This window comes from Candoia aspera, chromosome 1 (genome assembly GCF_035149785.1).
Source record: "Candoia aspera isolate rCanAsp1 chromosome 1, rCanAsp1.hap2, whole genome shotgun sequence".
NCBI classification, from domain to species: Eukaryota; Metazoa; Chordata; class Lepidosauria; order Squamata; family Boidae; genus Candoia; species Candoia aspera.
In genome coordinates, this window is record NC_086153.1 from 216,353,183 (window position 1) to 216,379,324 (window position 26,142).

A 26,142-nucleotide genomic window follows, 5' to 3' on the forward strand; every position below is an offset into this window, starting at 1 on the left:
ACTGATCACCTAAAACTTTCAGGGAGAATGTTACGCATTTTGTACCTATACCAATTTTACTGTACTCCACTTCGAGATTTCAGTTAAACAAAAATAATTAGTGTTACATGCCTGTTCGAAATAAAGTATGTCTTACTTCAAAATAATTCAACTTTCTCACCAAGTGATTCAGGTAGGTTTCTTCCCCAGCCGTCCCCCGAAGCTGGGTATTTTTAAATTGCTATTATAAACGCTTATTCTCCCGACTGGGTTGCAAACTAGGATGCGGCCAAGAGAGCATTTGCAACAATCATGCAAAGCACTCCAGTAATATATTCGAATTTGAAAGTAAGGCCGAGAACTGTCAATTAAAAATGAAATACCTTTCTTACACTATTGCACCGTTTGCCCGTTTTGCGGCTTCTCCAACCTCACTCGTCGTTAAGTTTCATGTTCTCCAAAAATCATTTATTTGATTCGAAATAAGACCTGGACCAGAAGACAGGATTGCTGTCTTGTAGGGGCATCACAGTTTTGCTAAAATACTATAATTTCTTTCACTTGTCTATGGGTATTTTTATACACCCTGGAGAGATACAAATCACACAAAAAAAACCCGAAAGTTACAACGTATATGAAAGCGAGAATTTTCTCTCGGTTAAATACGGCTTGCGTTCTGACATCACGCAACCGTGATGTAATTTCCACAGCAATTTCTGATTGGCCACGTGGGGTTCTATATGCCACCTCCGCGACCGGCTTGGGTAGATGCCAAGTGACATATCAAAGGGCTGAACTCAATTATTTCACAACTAGACTCCGGGTTCCTCGTTGCAGCACATCGAATGCTTTCTACGAGGACCAAGAACGGGAAAAATACGCGAGAGTTCCTGAAAACAGAGCAATGAAATGTCAAAGCCTGCATTTTCATGAGAACCTCACTAGGCAGCCTTCATTGGAAGTGCGCGCAAACCACGACCCAAAATGCATTTCTAAATGTATAATCCCCGGGAGTCAAAGTAAGGAACAGGAACCTATGAAAAAAGGTTGCAGATCTACAAGGAGATTGGAGGATTTAGGGAGACAAAGTGGATCCCTTGATTTAGACTCTGCTGATCTCTATGGAATAGGCATTTAGCTAGAAATCTACATTAAGATGTTGTGCTTTAATTTGGCAGTGTCTTCTTAAGTCCACACTTTTATTGACTCTGATATTTTGATTGTGCTGTGATATCTTCATTATCAAAGCAAATTTAGTTTTTCAGTGAGTTTTGTTGTTTGTTGTTTATTCGTTTAGTCGCTTCCGACTCTTCGTGACTTCATGGACCAGCCCACGCCAGAGCTTCCTGTCGGTCGTCAACACCCCCAGCTCCCTCAGGGACGAGTCCGTCACCTCTAGAATATCATCTATCCACCTTGCCCTTGGTCGGCCCCTCTTCCTTTTGCCCTCCACTCTCCCGAGCATCAGCATCTTCTCCAAGGTGTCCTGTCTTCTCATTATGTGGCCAAAGTATTTCAGTTTGGCCTTTAATATCATTCCCTCAAGTGAGCAGTCTGGCTTTATTTCCTGGAGGATGGACTGGTTTGATCTTCGTGCAGTCCAAGGCACTCTCAGAATTTTCCTCCAACACCACAGTTCAAAAGCATCGATCTTCCTTCGCTCAGCCTTCCTTATGGTCCAGCTCTCGCAGCCATATGTTACTACGGGGAACACCATTGCTTTAACTATGCGGGCCTTTGTTGTCAGCGTGATGTCTCTGCTCTTAACTATTTTATCGAGATTTGTCATTGCTCTTCTCCCAAGGATTAAGCGTCTTCTGATTTCCTGACTGCAGTCAGCATCTGCAGTAATCTTCGCACCTAGGAATACAAAGTCTTTCACTGCTTCTACATTTTCTCCCTCTATTTGCCAGTTATCAATCAAGCTGGTTGCCATAATCTTGGTTTTTTTGAGGTTTAGCTGCAAGCCAGCTTTTGCACTTTCTTCTTTCACCTTCATCATAAGGCTCCTCAGTTCCTCTTCGCTTTCAGCCATCAAAGTGGGATCATCTGCATATCTGAGATTGTTAATGTTTCTTCCAGAGATTTTAACTCCAGCCTTGGATTCCTCAAGGCCAGCTTGTCGCATGATGTGTTCTGCATACAAGTTGAATAGGTAGGGTGAGAGGATACAGCCCTGCCGTACTCCTTTCCCAATCGTAAACCAGTCTGTTGTTCCGTGATCTGTTCTTACTGTTGCTACTTGGTCGTTATACAGATTCTTCAGGAGACAGACAAGATGACTTGGTATCCCCATACCACTAAGAACTTGCCACAATTTGTTATGGTCCACACAGTCAAAGGCTTTAGAATAGTCAATAAAACAGAAATAGATCTTTTTCTGAAACTCCCTGGCTTTTTCCATTATCCAGCGGATATTGGCAATTTGGTCTCTAGTTCCTCTGCCTTTTCTAAACCCAGCTTGTACATCTAGCAATTCTCGCTCCATGAACTGCTGAAGTCAACCTTGCAGGATCTTGAGCATTACCTTACTGGCATGTGAAATGAGTGCCACTGTTCGATAGTTTGAACATTCTTTAGTGTTTCCCTTTTTTGGTATGGGGATATAAGTTGATTTTTTCCAGTCTGATGGCCATTCTTGTGTTTTCCAAATTTGCTGGCATATAGCATGCATTACCTTGACAGCATCATCTTGCAAGATTTTGAACAGTTCAGCTGGGATGCCGTCGTCTCCTGTTGCCTTGTTATTAGCAATGCTTCTTAAGGCCCACTCAACCTCACTCTTCAGGATGTCTGGCTCTAGCTCACTGACCACACCGTCAAAGCTATCCCCGATATTGTTATCCTTCCTATACAGGTCTTCTGTATATTCTTGCCACCTTTTCTTGATCTCTTCTTCTTCTGTTAGGTCCTTGCCATCTTTGTTTTTGATCATACCCATTTTTGCCTGGAATTTACCTCCAATGTTTCTAATTTTCTGGAAGAGGTCTCTTGTCCTTCCTATTCTATTGTCTTCTTCCACTTCCGCGCATTGCTTGTTTAAAAATAATTCCTTATCTCTTCTGGCTAACCTCTGGAATTTTGCATTTAATTGGGCATATCTCCCCCTATCACTGTTGCCTTTTGCTTTCCTTCTTTCTTGGGCTACTTCTAGTGTCTCAGCAGACAGCCATTTTGCCTTCTTGGTTTTCTCTTTCTTTGGGATGTATTTTGTTGCTGCCTCTTGGACAATGCTGCCAACTTCTGTCCAGAGTTCTTCCGGGACCCTATCTACTAAGTCCAGTCCCTTAAATCTATTCTTCACCTCCACTGCATATTCCTTAGGAATATTAGTGAGCTCATATCTAGCTGATCTGTGGGTCTTCCCTAATCTCTTTAGTCTGATCCTAAATTGTGCAAGAAGAAGTTCGTGATCTGAACTACAGTCAGCTCCAGGCCTTGTTTTTACCGACTGTACAGATGTCCGCCACCTTTGGCTGCAAAGGATGTAATCAATCTGATTTCGGTGTTGTCCATCTGGTGAAGTCCATGTATAAAGCCGTCTCTTAGGTTGTTGGAAGAGAGTGTTTGTTATGCAGAGTGAATTGTCTTGGCAAAATTCTATCAGCCTGTGTCCTGCTTCGTTTTGTTCTCCCAGGCCATACTTACCTGTAATTCGAGGTGTCATTTGACTGCCCACCTTAGCATTCCAGTCTCCTGTGATGAAAATAACATCTCTTTTAGGCGTGTTGTCCAGTAGGTGCTGCAGATCCTCATAGAACTGCTCTACTTCAGCTTCTTCAGCATTTGTGGTTGGGGTGTATATTTGGATCACTGTGATGTTAGATGGCTTGCCCTGAATTCGAATTGAGATCATTCTGTCGTTTTTTGGGTTGTATCCAAGCACTGCTTTAGCCACTTTACTATTAATTATGAAGGCTACTCCATTTCTTCTGTGGTCCTCTTGTCCACAGTAGTAGATCTGGTGGTCATTTGATGTGAAGTGGCCCATTCCAGTCCATTTCAGTTCACTGACGCCCAGAATGTCTATCTTTAATCTTGACATCTCACCAATAACCACATCCAATTTGCCCTGGCTCATAGATCTTACATTCCAGGTTCCAATGGTGTGTTGATCCTTAGAACATCGGATTCGCCCTTCACCACCAGCACCGTCGGCTGCTAGCCGTCCTTTCGGCTTTGAGCTAGCTGCGTCATCACGTCTGGGGCTAGTTGAGCTCATCCTCTGTTCCTCCCCAGTAGCATTTTGACCATCTTCCGACCTGGGGGTCTCACCTTCCGATGGTATACTGACATATCTCTGGTTGTACTGATCCATTTAGTTTTCACGGCAAGAATACTGGGGTGGGTTGCCATTACCTTCCCCAGGGATCGCATTTAGTCTGACCTCTCTGTCATGACCTTCCCGTCTTGGGTGGCCCTTCACGGTTTAGCTCATGGCATCATTGAGGTGCTCAAGCTCCAGCACCACGACAAGGTAACGATCCTTTGCTGAAGTCAGTGAGTTTTAGATCACTTGAAATCTCTGGGCAACAGAGATTTCTGTTAGCAAATCAATGCTGTCACCTATTGTGTCCAGAATCTTCCAATTCTAAACTTCCCCTATGTATTCTTTCTTGACACAAATTCTCTAGAGACATTTTCTATACTTTAAGAAGGTAGATGGACATGATTCCCTGGTCATATACTCTAAAAGTTACAGGGCTGGAAATTGGCATTAAAGAATTATATCCCTTTTTCATTATTTTTCATTATGTATTTATTCCCCTCTTTCTTGCCATTGACTATAATATTGCTAAAAGGAGGTGGAGAAGCTCAATTATAGCATCAAAGATATGGCCAGGTGCTGACTGTGGAACAGATCATGAGCTGCTTATGTGCAACTCCAAGCTAAGCTAAAGAAGATGAAGAAAGCTAACTAGTTTCCATGATACGAGCTTCAGCATACACCCCACAGTATCAAGGAGAACATCAGGAATCACTTTAAAGTCTGAACCTCACTAATAGTGAACCAGAGGAATTAGGGATGAATTTAAAGAAGTTGTTAAGAATGAATGTGACAAGAGACTTCCAAAAATGAAGAAAGAGAAGATGTCAGAACAAATAATGGAAATTTCTAAGAAGAGAAGAGAAACCGAAGACAAAAATCTCAGAAAGAAACTTAACAAAGAGTTTCTGAGAGCTGTTAAAAAGAGACAAGAAGCAGTATTACTACAACATCTGTAAAGACATTGAAGATGGAAATAGACATGGGAAAACAAGGGAAGTCTTTCAAAAGATCTCTGAACTCAGGAGGTTTCAGCCTTGAACTGGTATGCTAAAGGATGCCAATAGACAGACAGTAACTGACTCAAAGGAAATCAAACAAAAATGGAATAAGTGTACTGAAATTCTTGGTTGTGTTATTTGAGTTGTTGTTTCTCCGCTGCCCGTATTTTAACTTTTATGATGTTTGTTATTGTTTTTATTTTAATTCTGTTCACCACCCAGAGTCACTTGATGAGATGGATGGCCATATAAATTGGATAAGGAAATAAAGAAATAAAACTGTATGGTAGAGATGTCAACATCCAAGATATCTCAGAAGATATTCCCTACTTACAAGAACCTCTAATACAAGAAGATGAAGTTACATCAACACTCCTACCAAGTCAGAAGACTATAGGAACTGATGGAATGCTCACTGAAATATGGCAATCAACAGAAGAAGAATCAGTCAAGGTTCTAACCAAGCTATGCCAGCAAATCTGGAGAATGACACAGTGGTCAGCAGATTCGAAGAGATCAATCTATATTCCAATACCCCCCCCAAAAGGAGACTTAACAAAGTGGGCAAACTATTATACACTATCCTTAATTTCACATGCTAGCAAAATAATGCTTAGGATCATCCAATGCAGATTAGAGCCGTACATGGAAAAACAGATGCCAGATGTTCAAGCTGGCTTTAGAAAAGGCTGATGAACACAAGGCATTATTGGTGATACATGCTGGATAACTGAGAAAGCCAAAGAATACCAAAAAGTCACTATGTGCTTCACTGATTATAGAAAAGCCTTTGATTGTGTCAATTATGTCAAGCTGTGGAATGTGCTCAATAAAAATGGGAATCTTAGAACAACATGAGAAACTTATATACAGGTCAGGAAACTACAGCATGGACAAAACATGGTGAAACCAACTGGCTCCAGATTGGCAATTCTGGAGTGCAACAAGCATATTATATATTCTGAATATATGATAAGGGAAGCTGGATTGGAAGAAGATGAGTGTGGTTTTAAAACTGGAGAAAGAAACATCAATAATCTACACTATATTGATGACACTACCCTGACAGCCAAAAATGCAAAGGATCTGCAAGCCCTAGTAATAAAAGTTAAGGGGCACAGTGAAAAAAGGGGACTAAAATTATAAAATGTAAAGAAGACTAAACTAATGACAACTGGTAGAACAACCAGCCTTAGAACTGATGATGGAGATATCAAAGTGGTGAATAGCTTCTGCCTTTTTCCTTTACCATCAATAGTAAAGGAAAAAGCAGTCAAGAATACACTGCAGACTAGCACTTTGTAGAGCAGTCATGAAGGCCTTGGAAAAGTTATTCAAAGGCCATGCTGTATCTATACCTACAGTACAAAGATCAGAATTGTGCAGGCCATGGTATCCCTGTAACACTCTATGGAAGCAAAAGTTGGACTTTAAAAAAGCAGGATAGAAAGAATATTGATGCCTTTGAACTTTGGTGTTGAAAAGACTCCTGAGAAGACCATGGACAGCCAAGAAAACAAACCAATGGATCATTGAACAAAGCAACCCAGAGTTCTCACTCGAGGCACAAATGACCCAGCTCAAATTATCCTACTTTGGACATTATGCAAAGACCTGGCTCTCTGGAGAAGGCTCTAATGCTGGGAAAGGTGGAAGGAAAGTAAAGAAGAGGATGACCAGTACAAGGTGGATGGACTCAGTTACAGTAGTGATGAGTGCATGGTTGGAAGACCTGAAGAACCAGGTTAAGAACAGAACATCATGGGGAAAAAAGTCTATCTATATGGTCACTAAGACAATGACCTGATGGTACATAATCAATCAATCTCCCTTGCCAGTAAGGCACTCAGGTTGTGGATTCCCTACCTCTCTAACGTGTTGGACTTAAGGGGGAGATGCCAGGTAAAGGCATCTCTCTCTGGAAGATAGGTGATGGCAGCAGCATCTACCAAGCACAGCACCACAGCAGGAAAGTGGGCCAAGAGCATCTAAAACTCAGAGAACCTCTGGGTCAGGAGAGCTGAGACCTCTTACCTTTCATCCTTGTTCTACACATGCTTCCTAACTGTCTCTATATCTATGTATGTTAGGGGAATATTTTAAAAGACCAACTATTAGATTCTTGGTGTTTGCTGAGCTGGGCTGTATTCTTGCAGATATTTTATTACTTTAATGATGGAACCATCAAGGAAGAAATCACACCCCAGCCAAGACTGGCAGGTCAAGCTATATTTAAACAGCCATCAAACTCCACTCCTCCATGCACTGATAATGTTACCTAACCTGGTAAAGAAACATCTGCAAGAAAACAATCCAGCTCAAGAACCAAGAACCCAGCAGTTCAACACTGAGCTACATATATTCTCTACTATTGGAAAACAACTCTTTGCCAGTCCTGAAGCCCTGCTTGCAACCACGTTAACAATGTGAGTAACCTTATTAACCCAGTGGCCTGAGTTTCCACAATATTCTGAACCACAAAACCACAACACCCAAGTATGTTCACAACATGCTGAGTCATAAACTAGGCAACCACATTTTAAGCCCACATGTCATGCATTTATTTACTTTTTATTTATTTTATTTATCAAATTTATCAGCGCCCATCTCCCCCCAAAAGGGGGACTCTGGGCGGTTTGCAATAAAACAAAGTTTAAAATTCAGTAGCAATTAAATACAATAAATACATAATAAACAGTAAAAATATAAAACATGATAAAATCCAGATGGCTAAGATTGCAACTCAACCTGTGAGTACAGTGGGCCCCTCTAGGGTGCTAGCCATCCCCAAAAAAGACTGTTCCCCTTCCTGCCCCAGGCATGTTGACATAAGCAGGTTTTTAGTTTGTTGCAGAAGTCCAGGAGCAAGAGGCCTGTCTCACCTCTGGGGGAAGAGTGTTCCAGAGGTCAGGAGCTATTGCAGAGAAGGCTTGTTTCCTGGACCCCGCTAGTTGGAATTCTTTTACAGATGGGGTCCGTAACATGCCCTCTCTGCATGACGGGTTGGGATGGGTAAATGTGATGGGGATGAGACGGTCCCTCAGGTAACCTGGCCCCATGCCATGTAGGGCTTTAAAGGTGATAACCAACACCTTGAATTGGACCCAGAAGCAAACTGGGAGTCAGTACAGCTCATACAGAAAAGGTGTTACATGTGCTGGTGTTACATATGCTGACCTTGGGGCACCTAAAATTGCCCACGTGGCTGTGTTCTGGACCAGTTGTAGCTTCTGGATATTCTTCAAGGGTAGCCCCATGTAGAGCACATTACAGTAGTCTATATGGGAGATGCTTCAGCAAAGGATCATTACCTTGTCGTGGTGCTGGATCTTGAGCACCTCAATGATGCCATGAGGTAAACCATGAAGGGCCACCCAAGACGGGAAGGTCATGAGAGAGAGGTCAGACTAAATGAGATCCCTGGGGAAGGTAATGGCAACCCACCCCAGGATTCTTGCCGTGAAAACTAAATGGATCAGTACAACCAGAGATATGTTGGTATACCATCGGAAGATGAGACCCCCAGGTTGGAAGATGGTCAAAATGCTACTGGGGAGGAACAGAGGATGAGTTCAACTAGCCTCAGACGTGATGACTCAGCTAGCTCAAAGCCGAAAGGACGACTAGCGGCCGACGGTGCTGGTGGTGAACGGCGAATCCGATGTTCTAAGGATCAACACGCCATTGGAACCTGGAATGTAAGATCTATGAGCCAGGGCAAATTGGATGTGGTTATTGGTGAGATGTCAAGATTAAAGATAGACATTTTGGGTGTCAGTGAACTGGAATGGACTGGAATGGGCCATTTCACATCAAATGACCACCAGATCTACTAGTGTGGACAAGAGGACCACAGAAGAAATGGAGTAGCCTTCATAATTAATAGTAAAGTGGCTAAAGCAGTGCTTGGATACAACCCAAAAAACGACAGAATGATCTCAATTCGAATTCAAGGCAAGCCATCTAACATCACAGTGATCCAAATATATGCCCCAACCACAGATGCTGAAGAAGCTGAAGTAGAGCAGTTCTATGAGGATCTGCAGCACCTACTGGACAACACGGCTAAAAGAGATGTTATTTTCATCACGGGAGACTGGAATGCTAAGGTGGGCAGTCAAATGACACCTGGAATTACAGGTAAGTATGGCCTGGGAGAACAAAACGAAGCAGGACAGAGGCTGATAGAATTTTGCCAAGACAACTCACTCTGCATAACAAACACTCTCTTCCAACAACCTAAGAGATGGCTTTATACGTGGACTTCACCAGATGGACAACACTGAAATCAGATTGACTACATCCTTTGCAGCCAAAGGTGGCGGACATCTATACAGTCAGTAAAAACAAGACCTGGAGCTGACTGTAGTTCAGATCACGAACTTCTTGCACAATTTAGGATCAGACTAAAGAGATTAGGGAAGACCCACAGATCAGCTAGATATGAGCTCACTAATATTCCTAAGGAATATGCAGTGGAGGTGAAGAATCGATTTAAGGGACTGGACTTAGTAGGTAGGGTCCCGGAAGAACTCTGGACAGAAGTTCGCAAAATTGTTCAGGAGGCGGCAACAAAATACATCCCAAAGAAAGAGAAAACCAAGAAGGCAAAGTGGCTGTCTGCTGAGACACTAGAAGTAGCCCAAGAAAGAAGGAAAGCAAAAGGCAACAGTGATAGGGGGAGATATGCCCAACGAAATGCAAAATTCCAGAGGTTAGCCAGAAGAGATAAGGAATTATTTTGAAAGAAGCAATGCGCGGAAGTGGAAGAAGACAATAGAATAGGAAGGACAAGAGACCTCTTCCAGAAAATTAGAAACATTGGAGGTAAATTCCAGGCCAAAATGGGCATGATCAAAAACAAAGATGGCAAGGACCTAACAGAAGAAGAAGAGATCAAGAAAAGGTGGCAAGAATATACAGAAGACCTGTATAGGAAGGATAACAATATTGGGGATAGCTTTGACGGTGTGGTCAGTGAGCTAGAGCCAGACATCCTGAAGAGTGAGGTTGAATGGGCCTTAAGAAGCATTGCTAATAACAAGGCAGCAGGAGACGACGGCATCCCAGCTGAACTGTTCAAAATCTTGCAAGATGATGCTGTCAAGGTAATGCATGCTATATGCCAGCAAATTTGGAAAACACAAGAATGGCCATCAGATTGGAAAAAATCAACTTATATCCCCATACCAAAAAAGGGGAACACTAAATAATGTTCAAACTATCGAACAGTGGCACTCATCTCACATGCCAGTAAGGTAATGCTCAAGATCCTGCAAGGTAGACTTCAGCAATTCATGGAGCGAGAATTGCCATATGTACAAGCTGGGTATAGAAAAGGCAGAGGAACTAGGGACCAAATTGCCAATATCCGATGGATAATGGAAAAAGCCAGGAAGTTTCAGAAAAACATCTATTTCTGTTTTATTGACTATTCTAAAGCCTTTGACTGTGTGGACCATAACAAATTGTGGCAAGCTCTTAGTGGTATGGGGATACCAAGTCATCTTGTATGCCTCCTGAAGAATCTGTATAATGACCAAGTAGCAACAGTAAGAACAGACCACGGAACAACGGACTGGTTTAAGATTGGGAAAGGTGTACGGCAGGGCTGTATTCTCTCACCCTACCTATTCAACTTGTACGCAGAACACATCATGCAACATGCTGGGCTTGAGGAATCCAAGGCTGGAGTTAAAATCGCTGGAGGAAACATTAACAATCTCAGATATGCAGAAGATCCCACTTTGATGGCTGAAAGCGAAGAGGAACTGAGGAGCCTTATGATGAAGGTGAAAGAAGAAAGTGCAAAAGCTGGCTTGCAGCTAAACCTCAAAAAAACCAAGATTATGGCAACCCGCTTGATTGATAACTGGCAAATAGAGGGAGAAAATGTAGGAGCAGTGAAAGACTTTGTATTTCTAGGTGCAAAGATTACTGCAGATGCTGACTGCAGTCAGAAAATCAGAAGACACTTAATCCTTGGGAGAAGAGCAATGACAAATCTCGATAAAATAGTCAAGAGCAGAGACATCACACTGACAACAAAGGTCCGCATAGTTAAAGCAATGGTGTTCCCTGTAGTAACATATGGCTGCGAGAGCTGGACCATAAGGAAGGCTGAGAGAAGGAAGATAGATGCTTTTGAACTGTGGTGTTGGAGGAAAATTCTGAGAGTGCCTTGGACTGCAAGAAGATCAAACCAGTCCATCCTCCAGGAAATAAAGCCAGACTGCTCACTTGAAGGAATGACATTAAAGGCAAAACTGAAATACTTTGGCCACATAATGAGAAGACAGGACACCCTGGAGAAGATGCTGATGCTAGGGAGGGTGGAAGGCAAAAGGAAGAGGGGCTGACCAAGGGCAAGGTGGATGGATGATATTCTAGAGGTGACGGACTCATCCCTGAGGGAGGTGGGGGTGTTGACTGACAGGAAGCTCTGGCGTGGGCTGGTCCATGAAGTCACGAAGTGTCAGAAGTGACTAAACGAATAAACAACAAAATATGGGAGATGACCAGGGCATGAGTGACTGTTTGAAGGGCCTCTCAATCCAGGAAAGGGCATAACTGGCACACAACCCGAAGTTGAGCAAAGGCCCTCCTGGCCACTACTGCCACCTGCTCTTCGAGAAGGAGTTGTGAGTCCAGGAGGACCCCCAAATTACACACCAGGTCTGTCTGGGGCAGTGTAACCCCATCCAGAACCAAAGATGACAATTTCCCAGATACCGAGGAACCATTAATCCACAGCCACTCTGTCTTACCAGGGTTCAGCCAAAGCCTGTTGTTCCCCATCCAGGCCCCCATAGCCCCCAGGCACTGGGAGAGGGAGGTCACGGCATCACTTACTTATCCTGGGATGGAGATGTATAATTGGGTATGATACCTCTTCCCGTGGTGACGGATGATCTCGCCCAGCAGTTTCATGTAGATGTTAAAAAGGAGCGGAGAGAGTACTGAGCCCTGCAGTACCCCACAGAGAAGGGGCCATGGGCTGGATCTCTCGCTCCCTATCAACACTGATTGGGACCAGCCCTGGAGGAAGGAGGTGAACCAGTGCAAAATCATGCCGCCCACCCCCAACTCCCTGAGCCAACCCAAAAGGACACCATGGTCGATGGTATTGAAAGCCACTGAGAGGTCAAGAAGAGCCAGGATGGATGCACTGCCCCCATCCCGCTCCTGCCAGGGATCATCCATAAGTGCAACCAATGCCATTTCCATCCCATAACCAGGCCTGAAACCTGACTGAAAGGGGTCTAGATAATCCGTTTCATCCAGCATCCTCTGGAGTTGCAGTGCCACCACCTTCTCAACCAACTTCCCCAAAAAGGGGAGGTGGGAGACAGGACAAAAATTGTCCAGTACAGTAGGGTCCAGCAATGGCTTCTTGAGGAGGGGGCACACCAGCACTTCCTTTAAGACTGCCAGAAACACCCCCTCTCTCAAGGATGTGTTTACCATCGTCTGGACCCAACCACACATCACCTCCCATGCTGCCTTCACTAGCCAGAAGGAACATGGATCTAACTGGCAAGTGGTGGCATTTACAGTCCAGGGGATCCTGTCCACTTCCTCAGGCCCAACAGGATTGAACTGTTCCCAGATAACTGGGTAAGTATCTTCCCCAGGCATCTCCACAGACCCTGTCCCACGCTCAGAGTCCAACATGGAGCGGATCTGAGCAATTTTATCCTGCAGATGCATAGAAAACTCCTCAGCACAGCCCTGTAGATGGATTTCTGAATCCCCTTTCCCCAAAAAGGATTGGGTGATCTTAAACAGGGCCGCCAGGCAGCATTCCATGGATGCAATAAGAGCGGAGAAGTATTGAAGTTTCCCTGCTCTTACCACCACAAGGTAGGCCTTAATAGCGGCTCTAACTTGTGTTTGGTCAGGTTCAGTCTTTGTCTTCCTCCAGTGGTGCTCCAGACATCTCTTGATCCTCTTCAGAACCCTCAGCAATTCCATAAACCACAGGGAGTGTCAGGTTCGATGGAACAAGAGAGGCTGCACAGGTGCAATCCTGTCCAAGGCCCCGGTGGCCTCCCTATTCCAGGCAGCTGCCAGGGCCTCCACTGGACCATGCAGCAGGGCCTCAGGTATGACCCCCAGCTCCCTCTGAAACCCTGCCAGGTCCATCAGTCGCCAAGGGCAGACCAATCAAATGGGTCCTGCCTTCCTGCAGAGAGGGGCAGCATAAGAAAATCTCAAGGTCACCAGGGCGTGATCTGACCATGACAAAGGGGATAGCTGTAACTCTCCCCTCAGATCACGTTGCCACTGCTCAGACAAGAAAACTGTATCTGGTGTGAGGCCACTGTCCCAAGTTGGGTCCCAAATAATCTGAGACAGGCCCATGGCCACCATGGTGGCCATGAACTCCCAAGCCTCTTCCAAGGCCCGCCCCAGGGGCAGCAGGTTGAAGTCCCCCAGAACCATAAGCCTGGGGAACTCCACCGCCAGCCCCGAGACAGCCTCCAGTAGCTCAGGCAGGGAGGTTGCTATGCAGCAGGGGGGCTGGTACCGTAGCAAATCTCCCAACTGTTCTCAGAAGCCCAACTTGAAAAACAGGGTCTCACACCCAGCCACTTGTGGAGCAGAGCCCCTGAAGGCCACTAGAGATTCCTGGGTGACAACAGCCACCCCTCCTCCCATGCCCTGAGGTCTCGGCTGGTGCCATACTTGAAACCTGACCAGGCACATCTCCAAAAGAGGCATGCCTGCTTCCAGGCCCAGCCAGGTTTCAGTAATACATGCCAGGTCTGCCCCTTCTTCCCTGATTAAATCACATATGAGGGGGGGCTTGTTGTTAACTGACCTGGTGTTAAGAAGCAGCATCTGGAGATCAGGGACCCCACAAGTTTGCTGTCCAGGACCTGAGTCTGAGCACGGAGGGCCGGAACACACCACAGGTAGTAAACACTGGGGGCATCTTCCCCAGAAATGGCCTGCCCTCCAGCTCCCATCGTTGCATCCCCGGCCTGTCACCACCTTGATAACCTGCCCTGCCCTATAACCCTCAGAGCCTCCAAGTCCATTAGCCCCCAGTCTTGGACTCCTAAGATCCCTGGTTAAAAATAGGGATCCCTCCATTCATTCATACAACTCACACAATCTCAGTCACAAGGTGATGGTGGGCCCTTCCAGTGCACCAGCTCACGCTCTCGGCACTGTCAGAGCCCAACCACCCACACACTCACTCACTGTGCCCCCCTCGGCCTCCCTCACTGGTCAACAGGAGGGGCACTCCATCCACTCCTCCTCACCCCCTGCCTCTCACTCAGGGGGTGAGCATCCTCACACACTGCATCTGAATCCATACTCCCTCCCACGTCTCTCACACCTGAGAGGGAGTGCGCCACTCACCCTGGAGGGATCCTAATAGCCCCGGTCATATCTAGTGTGGCTGGGGAGAGATGGCCAGTTTTTAATCCTAGACTCCACGGCGCCCACTACCCAGCTGTCCCAAAGTCCACCAAGCATATGGGCCAAAGCCCCTAAAGAGTTTTACCCAATGCTGCCACCAGCACTAGGGCCAGGGAACCCTGAAAATCATAAATCCACCTTTGGCATACCTTCTTTTTGCCTTTAATGATGAGATGGGACCCTTATACTGTATGCCCTTTCATCAAACCATTTCACATTTTGCACTGACTTAAGTTCTAGCACCACCATAACTACAAAAAAAGAAAATGGGGGTCACTTTGGCAGGCCCAGTATTAAATGGATTTGAAAGCCATGCCTGATTTGTTGCAGAAAAAGAAATCATGCTTGAAAATGGGTAAGATAGCAGTGGCAAAGCTGGGCACACTGTGCTGCTCTGACACCTGCGTCTACTGAACAAGCCTTTGTCACCCTCTCTGCTATTGTAGGGTCTTGAAGTCCAGCCCCAGCTGTACAGCTGATTGATATAGCCAGACTGGGCCTAGCCAGCTCAGCTGAGCCTAAGAAAGCTAAGCAGGATTGGACTTGATTAATATTTGCAAGGATGTGCCCCAGAAATCTTAGAAACTGCAGGCAAAGGGGGAAGTTTCTGAAAAAGACAACGACAGACTGTATTACTACTAAGAAACCTCACCAGGACTAGAGGATCCTTTTTACTTTAATATTTTATTCTGTTTATAAAAACAGGATTTTGTCCTCTTCTATCCAACCTCGACTTACACGAGAGGGAGTCTCCAAACTACCCTCAGCAACCGGACGTGAGGTTCACTCGCCAGTCTTCAGTTAGTTAGATCTCTAGCGACCCCGTCGATCAGTTCCTTTAGGGAAACGTGATTGAACGAAAACTCGGGGTTCTCCGCCCTTCCCCTGTGATTGGTCGGCATTAACTGGGTCGATGAGTGAAATAGTGGCGCTGGCAAAGGAGCGTGAAAGGGAAGTGTGTTCTCGGTAGTTTGGCGGTTCTTCGGTCCTGCTGAAGATCGCTGGGGTATCTTGCCATTATGACGCAGGTGAGTTCTAATACCCCCTGTAGCGAAAAGACAAAAGCGTCTTTCTCTCTCTCTCTTGAATTAGACGGTCTTTTGTCTTGCATAGTGGGAGGGAATACGGACGTGGGTGCCATGCGTTCTGGGCTTCCGCCTTCCTTCCTTCCTTCTTTTCCTTTCGTCGCCAGAGAATTCGCGCTGAGCTAAGCCTCATCGTCCAACTAATTCTTCCATTTTGTATCGCGCGCGACGTCCCCTAGCAAAGCCGTCGGGACTAGTCCCTGCAGTGTTCTTGGCAAGGGGCTAGTCCCTTCTTTTTCGGAAGCTTGCAGTGAATACAGGAGTGATATTTGTTCAGCCGACGAGGCTTCTGAGAAAGCATATTCAGGGACGGACCTTAAGTTTTTGCTGATAGCGAAAGTGTGTTCAAAAACACAAAATATTTATTTTCCCCTCCCCCACCCTTATAATAAAGCAGCTTCTGATTTCTTGCGGGTGGGGGCGGGAGGCAAATAAGTCTTTTGTTTCCAGTGCATGGATGTAACAATTGCTAATTGTGGCTACAGTTGAATGCTGAAGCAGTTGGCGTTTGCTAGTGTAGCCACTTATACTTGACAACTTTCTATGGAAGTGACTTGTAGAAACTAATAGCCCATAAAGAAATTGTGTGATGTAAGTAGTAGGCCAAATTACAGTTTTGAAAGCTGCTCAGCTGCCAAGTGTTGGAAATTGATTTCACAACATTTTGCAATCCATATCACACATTTGATCTCTGTAGTCTTTGTTCAACTAAATACTCATGTCTGTATCAAGGTTGAAATTAGAATTCAATATGCATGCATCCCATAATTCAAGTTGAAACTTGCAATCTATTAAATGTGCTGTAATTAGGTAAAACTGAAGAACACTTTAAAAATTACAGTCCTTGTATTACTTACAATCAATCAAGAATTGTCAACTTTCAACAGTGGGAGCAGTAAACGTATTTTCTTACTGCCACTCCTGAAATAGGCAGAGTTTGATAAAGCTGCTGAAGAAGTTAAGAAACTGAAGACACAGCCGACAGATCAGGAAATGCTGGATGTCTACAGCTATTTCAAGCAAGTTACAGTTGGAGATGTAAATACAGGTAAGAACTAGTGACTATATCAGTTCAAGGGTTCAGCATCTCAGATGAATAAAATCTGGGAATACAGCCTCCTTGCTTAAGCAAAGACTTTTCAGAATTGATGTGAACAGAACTATTTCCATAAATCCTGTATACTCAAACTACAGATGAATATTGGGGTGAAGTCAAAACCTGGTTTATTTAGCTACACACTTAAATATTAAAGTGAATACATAATAGGTTCTATTCGTGACAGTCTTGCCAATAGTTCAGCTTGACTTCCAGGTTGAAAACTCCTTATTTGGTCAGAGATAAGCTACCGGCACAGGCAAGCACCACTTTAATATGCCTATAAGATCATTATTCCTGACAGTACTAAAATGAACCCTCAATGACTCATAACTCCCCAAAATATTAAAATTAATTTTTTGGTGAAATATATTCCCAGTCATATTTAAATTGTGCTTGATTTATGTTCCATCTTGTCTCGAAGACCTTGAAGAGTCTTTGATCAAGCAGGGACTTGAACCTGCTTCTCCCAGTCCCACACGCCAGCACTGTACCATGTGTGATATAGCCACAACTATAACATAGCTGTTAAAATGGGCTCATTTGATGTTAAATCTGCCTATTATTAGATTTACATCCTGCCTTTATTTTGTGCGACTCAGAATAGTGTACATAATGTTCCAGACTATTATTTTCCTTGCAACAACCCTGTGAAGGAGATTGGGCTGAGAGAGAGGGACTGGCCCAAAGTCACTCATCCAACTTTCATGCCTAAAGCGAGACTAGAACTCACAATCTCCAGGTTTCTAATCCAGCACCTTAGGCCGAACTGTTGCTGTAGCATTTCTGGTCACAGCTATTGCAGTGGCTCTTTGACACAGTGCCTGGTAGTGTTCAAGGTAGCCACCTCTCTCTTTAGATGTCCTGGGACAACGGCTTCCAGAATTTCCTGGCCAATATGCTTCTATGCTGCTTCTGAGAATCTGTATGAGGTTGCAAACAGTGCGATACTACAGTGCATCTTAGGATTTTTGGTCTACTCATTTTAGCTAATTCTCATAAAGCAATAGAGACCAAGATGGTGGACCTTGTGGTTAGTGCCTTAAGGAATATTCTACACTCAGACCTAGTATCTTTTGATCCTTGGAAAGATTCCATGTTCCAAGCAAGATAGACAATCAAAGATAGGAATTCAAGCATTACAAAACTAAGAAGTCGGCCTCATTGGCAAAAGCATTTAGCTGACACACTGTCTAAGTGACTTGGGCACAACTGCAAGGACCGCCACACTTGAGGTTTCTACTGCTTATTCGGATGAATTAAAATGACTAGACCAAGAATCTTAGCACATATCATGGAACTGCTCCACAACAGGAGTTGTGGGAATTGCAGTTTCAGCTTCTGAAATGATGGTGGCTATGCAGCCTTCATTTCCGTAGAGCTTTCTTTTATAGAATGGGAGTTAAATTGAAAAATTATAAGCAGCATCTTGTTTTTCCTTAGCGTGTACTTTGCATGAATTGTGATATAAGAAATAGATTATAGAAGCCTTGCCATGTTAGTACATGAAGTGTTTGATTCTGTGATTGCCAGGAAACTGAGACCAAAATATCAGAAGTTTGATTTTAGTTGCAACAGAACTTGTTGTAACAGATTAGTGTTAGCAAATATAAGTTTTGTTTTAAACCACCATACTTAGCTTTATATTTTAAGAAGAATATAATCTGGTGCCCTGATGGAAGATGGGAAAAATATTTACTGGGGATAACATCCAATTAATACCTTATAATTAACTAAAGCTTCTAATACAGACCTGGATAATTGTATGTTATGGGGAGATTATCTAAACACAAATCAAGTTGGGTTAAATGAGCCATAAGCATCTATTTCATAAAACCATTAAACTGGAATAAGCAACCAGGTATCTTGCCTTTTATAAGCCATCTTCCCCAATCAGCATAGCCAATGGCAGGTGATTGTGTTAGTTGCGGTCTGATTTATGTAAATGGTACCAGATTCCCGTGCCTTTGCTTCAAGATCTCCTGTGTGAGAAAGGTAAGTCTTCTTGGAAAGAAACTGGCAGTCTAATAGTCCTATTTAAAAATCATGAGAATACACTTGTGTTAATCATGAGAATTAAGCCTGGAGGCAATTCTTACTCATTGTGTCATAAATTGTTTCAGTCACTGCCTGCGATTATCTGCTAACCTACTTGAAGATTTGGGCTGTTGAGTAACTGACCCAAAATTGAGTTTGTTTGAAATACTGTTCCTACTTTATATTTAGATGTTTGTTACAGTTTCAGATAATTTTGTAACTCGTATAAGAAAGGAAGCATAAGGGCAACTTGGATATCAAAAAGAGGTGACATGGAAACCTCTCCCCTAATACAACAGTACTGATACTGTTGGACATTTGAGGGGGAAGTGAAACTCTTGGCTGGGCAATGCTGGGACAGGTGCTCAGTTTTTCTCTGGGTTGGTGCCGCCAGCTCAAGGTCATCCATTCTTCCTTGCAAGCAGAGGATTTTTTCAGACAGTCTCATTGCCAACTTTGAGAATTAAAGTGGTAGATTGGTTGGATGACACCACACTGTTTTTGTAGCTTAGACCAAAAGTTTAGGCCTGGAATGGGTCTCCAAAATATATTTCATGTGAGATAAGTAGAAAAGCTCTGTGTCTTTTGTTTTGCTGGCCCCATTGGAACAAATAGTGCCCAAAAAAATTAATAATAATAATAAATGGCAGACTGTCAAGAAAAGGGAGGCTGTTCTGCTCAGATAACCATCTCACTAGGCAAAGGCACATGCCATTCACTGAGAGCCAGTCAGAGACCATGTTCACAGAACAGCATGCTAAAAGGAAAACTTTAGGTTGTATGAATGTGCACAGCACTATTTTCAACCATCCACATGCTTAGTTTTACCAGGGTTTCAGACTCAGTGTATCATTCAGAATGGGTGCCATCTTAGATCCCTTTCACTTGGATATTATACTTTAGGTGTATTGATGAATACACTGTTGGGGTTAATCAGGAATCTAAAACACTACAGATGGTCCTCGACTTACAACCATTTGAAATTATGATGGCACTGAAAAACTGACTTATAACTGGTCCTCGCACTTACAACTATTGCAGTGTCCCTGCAGTCACATGATCAAAATTCAGGTGCTTGACAACCAGCATGTATTTACAACAGTTGCAGCATCACAAGGTCACATGATTGCCGTTTGCAACCTTCCCAGACAGCTTCTGACAAGCAGAATCAATGGGGAACCATCTGATTCACTTAATGACCACAGCAAACAATTTGGAAAATTGGGTGTGGTCACATGATGCCTCACTTAACGACTGCACCACTTAACAAAATTTCCAGTCCCTATTGTGATCATAAGTCAAGGACTACCTGCCTTCATTTTGAATTCAAACAACATAATGAGTCTAGAGTCTTGGATAAAGCAAGCACAGCAAAGGGTTAAAAGTGGCACTCTGTGCATTCTCACTGGTTAAGTTTTTCTGCTCCGAGTAAACATGCAAACATGGCCAGAAAGTTCCACTGAGGTTCTCTAGAATATGGGTGCCATCTTTTGTCCTCACAATGGCTCTGAGGATCCCAGGACTATAGGTCAGATTATTTGAATTCTTGAAATACACCATAAAACAATTACTTGTACAGTAATTACAAGTAATATGCAGTATGATAAAGAGCATGACCTCTTCTCTAAAAGAAAATGGGGCTTTCATGTGAATATTTTCAGAATGGAATCTGTTTCTATGTTTCATTAATAAAAGAGCTACTTGCTAGAACCAAATGCAAAAAAAAAATATTGGGTATATGTCCTCATGTATTTATGTACTTTATATCTTGCTGTTCTATCTACTGGGAAGGGAAGCAAGCATATATAAAATAAAGCAAATAATTAAAGCTATGTACATACATAGCCATCATACTTTGGGATAAGCAACACTGTGTAAAGTGTAGAAAAAGTAGGAAGCATTGAGCAAAATAAATTATATCCTGCCTCTGCATATAATATAAGAGAACAGGAAGCTAAGTAAATCTAGTTTCACCAGGTGGGCTCATGGATATTGACCTATGGGACACAGTACTGGTAAGCATTGGTATAGTTTGGCCAGTATGCCATAACTGCACCCAAAGCCCAATTTTACCCCAAGCATGCTCATGATATTCAGCACAAGCTAAAATCTTTAATCTACAGACTATCTTTCAAGCCAACATACTGTTGTCTGCATCCTCTCAACTAGGAGCTAGGAGCAGTGTATTGACAGGACTCAAGGTACGGTCATTAATGTAAACTTAGAATTCACAAAATACTGTTATAAACATTCAGGAAACCTAGTTGAAGAGGTGAGCCATGCGTTTTTTCCTAAATGAAGCCAGAAGTGGCCGAGTGCCAGACTCAAGGGACTGTTTCCCTCTAGCTTGTGATGAGTGGTACAAAAATCCTTGCTTTGTGTACCTGGAAAGCTTCTGAAATTGGGTGGTACCTTCAGGTGAGCCCCTCCTGCAGGTTAATAAAGGCTATACCAAACAGAACCCATTTATATAAAAGTGCCCTGTTGATAATTAACAGCTAAAATATGTAGCAGTGAATCAGAGGTAAATCACAGGTGAGCAGCTGGTTGCTACCAATGTTACTCTGGAAAATTCAGGAACAAATTTGTAAGTGATATAACTTGAGTATGAAAGGCAAGTGGTTTCTTGTGGAGTTAAAAGTTTGTTTTTAAAGATGGGTTTATACTCCACCATTTCACACCCAGTGTACCTTTTAATGCAGTATAGAACATGTTTTCAAATCCTTGTAACCTAATTTGCAGGAGAGGAATCTTACCTATGCATGAGTGTGCACATAGATAGGCATGCTAAACTGAATGATGCAAGCAAAGTTTGTTCATATGTATGTCAAAGTCTCCATTGTAGTGGAGACCATGCTCAGCTTCACATACTGAATAATGGTAGCTGGTTTTCAGGCTGTATAAGAAAACTGTTTGACAAGTAGTACTCTGACATAGCAACAACTACACTATGTTGATTGGGCAGAAAAAGTTATCAGTAGCAATTCTTTCGTGGTTTTCTAGTAAATGTCATGGATCACTAAATAGTAATGGTCCCACACTGCCAGGATGTTAATTTAAGTTAGAACATCTAGAATTTTTTCAGCACACCACAAGATCTTGTCCATTCTACTGCAATCAAACACTTAAAATGTTGTAGCTACTCATTATTGTCTATTTATAAAGAATATGCTTCTAGTCTCTTAGTAAGTAAGACTAAATTTATAAGCTCTTAATTTAGCATATAAAATAGAATCAGAAGAGCCTTGCATTTTTATTTCAAAACTGCCTGATTCCAAATGATTTTAGGAAATCATTTTTTCTGGTCATAGCTGTGATTTGTACTACAAGCACACCTAAGAACCATGTGAAATGTTTTATTTCAGAGCGCCCTGGAATGCTTGACTTCAAAGGCAAAGCCAAGTGGGATGCCTGGAGTGCTTTAAAAGGTAGGCCTTGGCAAAGACAAATGAAGTGACAAATGTGACTCAAAACTTAGAAGTACCAATTCTAACATCTCAAACAAATCTTCAGCCTGCAAATGGAAAGAATGTCACCTCTGAGTTCTTACAGATTATTTATTGGTGGCATTAAAGGCAGTTAACCTTAGCACATGCTTCATTTGCACAAGGGAGTCATTGAAGTTCAGTGCCAGTCTAAAATTCTTGAAGAAGTAGAAGGATAAGAAATCCATTACATTAGCTGATGTTTATTTATTTTATTATTTATTACTCAAATTTTGTTACCACCCATCTCCCCCAAAAGAGGGACTTTGGGCAGTTGCTCTCTAGGCAAAGTCTTATTTCAATATTGATAGTTCTACATAGGAAAATCACCTAGGCTTCTACACCAGAGCTTGAAAATCATAAGAATCTGAACATTCGGTTAGTTGATCTGGATTCCCAGGTAAACTGAACTGAAGAAATGCCTTGGTTATTTACTGAAAGTTATGGCTTAAATTAAGTCTCAGCATCATTAACCATAAGGCTATAAGCTAGGAGCAAGAGTCCTATTAAATGCACAGTGCTCAGCATAAGATAACGTATTAGTATACTTGCTATTCTTCTAATTGACTACTGAACATTTTTCCCTGGAAGTTTACAGGGGGGAAAATGGAGGCTTTGCAGAGAGCTTTTAACTGATACAGTTCTGAAAGCCATGCAGCAGTCTTTTGATCTTGATGATTTCTCATAAAGGAAACTTGCATGCATCCTGGTTGTATTTAAACTATATTGGTATCACTTAATCTGTAGAGTAAATATTGTTGACTTTACAGTATTAGTTTTCTGCCTCATTAAGCCCATAGTTTCTATGGCAAAAAAAAAAATCCTTGCCAATATCTAGTACTGTCACTTTGTGGACAGAAAGTCTGTTGTCAAAAGATGCAGTGATAGGCGTGAAGTGGAGTACATCCAGATTCAAACTTTTTCACAACAGGTTTTGTCAGTCTTCTGTGTAATTTCAGGTTACAATTGCAATGGCCATCACTGTTTCTTCATAGGCAAAAAGAATAAGTCATTTATCTTTATGCAACAAATTGGCACACTAGAGCCATTACTTACACAACAATTCCCCAATTAGGCTGTCTTAAGACATGAGTACACTTTAAGCTTGCTGCCAAAGGGAGAAATTGGGGTAGAAGATAAACAGGAATTGCCAATACTTTCATACTGTATTTCTGCTCAACCAGCAAAATCTTTTTCTTTTCAGGTATGTCCAAAGAAGATGCCATGAAAGCATATATAGCAAAAGTTAATGAGCTGAAGGAGAAATACGGAATGCAGTGAACTCCTGCTGAATGGAAATATGCTTTACTAACAGTGTGGATACCTAAACTGTATAGTACACAGTACTACAGTGCCAAAAGTTTGCCACTTCTGAATTAATAGCTGTGTAAATTTCCTTCTAACAGTTCATAGAATAAAAATACCCAGTCAGTCAGTGTTCAACTGATTGGTAGTGACAGCTTCTTCTGCTTGTTCCTCGGTAAAGACCTAAGCATGAATTTTCCATTGCCAAAAAGCTTCCGTGGCTGTATGCATAGTAACATGTGGAGGTGAGGTTTGTTTAACTGTGGTTCACTGGAGAAGCTACAGATGGTTGGGTTCACATCATATGCTTATTCACAAATAAGCAAACCACATTTTAGCTTGGTGTATTCCATGAGTTAGCCCCCTGAATGTCTGTTTCTGCCTTTGGATGTTCATGTCCTGGTGTGTAGGCTGTTCTAGCAACTCAGCAACATTAAAGCTTAGCCAGTCTACCATCCAGTTAGGCAGACTGCTTCATAACTCCAATTAAGATCACCTTCTAGATCTGAGACTATCTAATGGCGATTACCATGTTAGTATGTAACCCTAAAACCATATGAAAACACAATTACTGACAAGCAGATTTGCATCTGCTGATTCGTCTGCAAACAGGATGATTAACTGTCGATTTTTCCATGCATGGTTTGTTTAGAATGGCCTGCAAACCAGGTCCAAGCCATAGAAAGGAGCATGGGTTGTGCAACATGCTGTACAGGTTTGTTAGCCATACCTGTTAATTTGCACAGCCACTGCTAAGTAGGGTGACCATTATAATTTATCGTACAAACTGGGTCTCTTATGCTGAAATGTGGAGAACGAGCGAGAATCAATGGCTCAGGAGTTCAAGGTGGGTAAGCCGGCTGCAGCAGGGAAGAAGGCAGAGGCTGCCCAGAGACCTCACAAGTGAGGTAGAGTAGGAAAAGGGTGCTCAGCGCTCATCTTGCCGATATATGTTGTTGTTCTTGTTAGTTGCCGTCGAGTCATTTACAACTCATGGCGACCCTGTGTATAACAGAACGAAATGCTGTTCGCTCTTGCACCAGATGCCTGACTGTTCCAATGTTTGCATCCATTGTTGCGGTAATTGTATCCCTCACACTGAAGGTCTTCCTCTTTTCCGCTGGCCCTTGACTTTACCAAACATGACGTCCTTTTCAAGCGATCGGTCTTTCCTGACAATGTGCCCAAAGTATGAGAGTCTAAGCCTAGTTAACTTCGCCTCTAGGGAACATTCTGGTTGTATTTCTTCTAAAACCTATTTGTTTGTTCTTCTGGTGGTCCATGGTATTTTCAATAATCTTCGCCAACACCACAATTCCCATATATACACAGGTTAAAAAGGGAGAAAGAAATGCAGGACTTGTAGCACTGGCTTTGCTCCACTAGTAAACTACCATTAATAATGCTTGGTTTAAAAAAATGAGTATGATACAATTGTTCACTGTCAGTTACAGATTTATACTAAACGTCAAAGTTGCAAGCTGATCCTGGCTGTGTTTTTCTGTATAGCAATTGCAAAAAAATGCTCATCCAAAAGCTGTAGAAATAACCTCCTTTGGCAACACTGAGTTGGAGTTAGTCCAACATGTGCAGGTCAAATAATAGAGCACTGGCTGTATTCAACCTTATTGGTGTTAATAAATCCTTGGTTCTATCCATGCAACATGTAGCTTGCTTACTGAAAAAAACAGAATTGGCAGGGCTTGCCTAACGTACTAGGCCATAAGACGTTATGATAATGTGTTGCATGAGCCTAGCCTTAGGCTGAAAGTATGCAACATATTGAGCTATAAATTATTCAACTGCATTTCAGCCTACTGTGCTGTATGAACGTGGCTTGCCAGATTAGCTGATGGTTTAGTATGCCAAGCAAAGCTTTGTGTTAATTGTATTAATTGACCGTGGCACATGATCATAGCTCCTGAACAGAATTTAGGCTAGAAAATAATACACAGGTACTGAATTAAAACGGAAGTGTAGGAAGACACACTTGGCCAGACTGTATAAAGTATTTTCACCTTGCAAACTTGTTATCAGCCTTTATCATGTATAACATATAGCGTGTGCAACAGTGACCCACAAAAAAGAAATCCAAGATTAACTAACCACTTTAGAAGCAATCTTGGTCAGCAGAGGGAGCCAGCTCCCTTTGAATAGAGGACCAACATTTAAGCAAAAGTTGAAGTGTCTCTTTTTCCTCCACAGGAAGGATCAGTAGATTTTTTTTTTTTTTGGCATTTTCTAACTCTAGCTCAGAAACCAACAGTTGCTTACTTAATATAAAATATTAGTTTTGCCTTCATCTAGAGCAACTAGAAGTATCTGAAATTTGAGATCAAGAATGGAAGATTAATGTTAGCAAGACTCCTATGCAAGACTGTAAGGAGGTCAGTATCAGGAACTGGGAAGAACTCTGAGTTCCCCATGAGGACTACAACACTGAAAACTTCATACA

At 42.7% G+C, this 26,142-nt stretch overlaps 1 protein-coding gene across 1 annotated transcript; it reads left to right on the plus strand.

Annotated features, from left to right (window-relative positions):
- Positions 1-15,535: 15,535 nt before the first annotated feature.
- Positions 15,536-23,845, plus strand: DBI (diazepam binding inhibitor, acyl-CoA binding protein). Its single transcript, XM_063288729.1, has 4 exons — positions 15,536-15,707; positions 16,695-16,812; positions 22,263-22,325; positions 23,587-23,845. The coding sequence occupies exons 1-4, from the start codon at positions 15,699-15,701 to the stop codon at positions 23,661-23,663; spliced, it is 267 nt and encodes an 88-aa protein (XP_063144799.1). The 5' UTR covers positions 15,536-15,698; the 3' UTR covers positions 23,664-23,845.
- Positions 23,846-26,142: the final 2,297 nt, after the last annotated feature.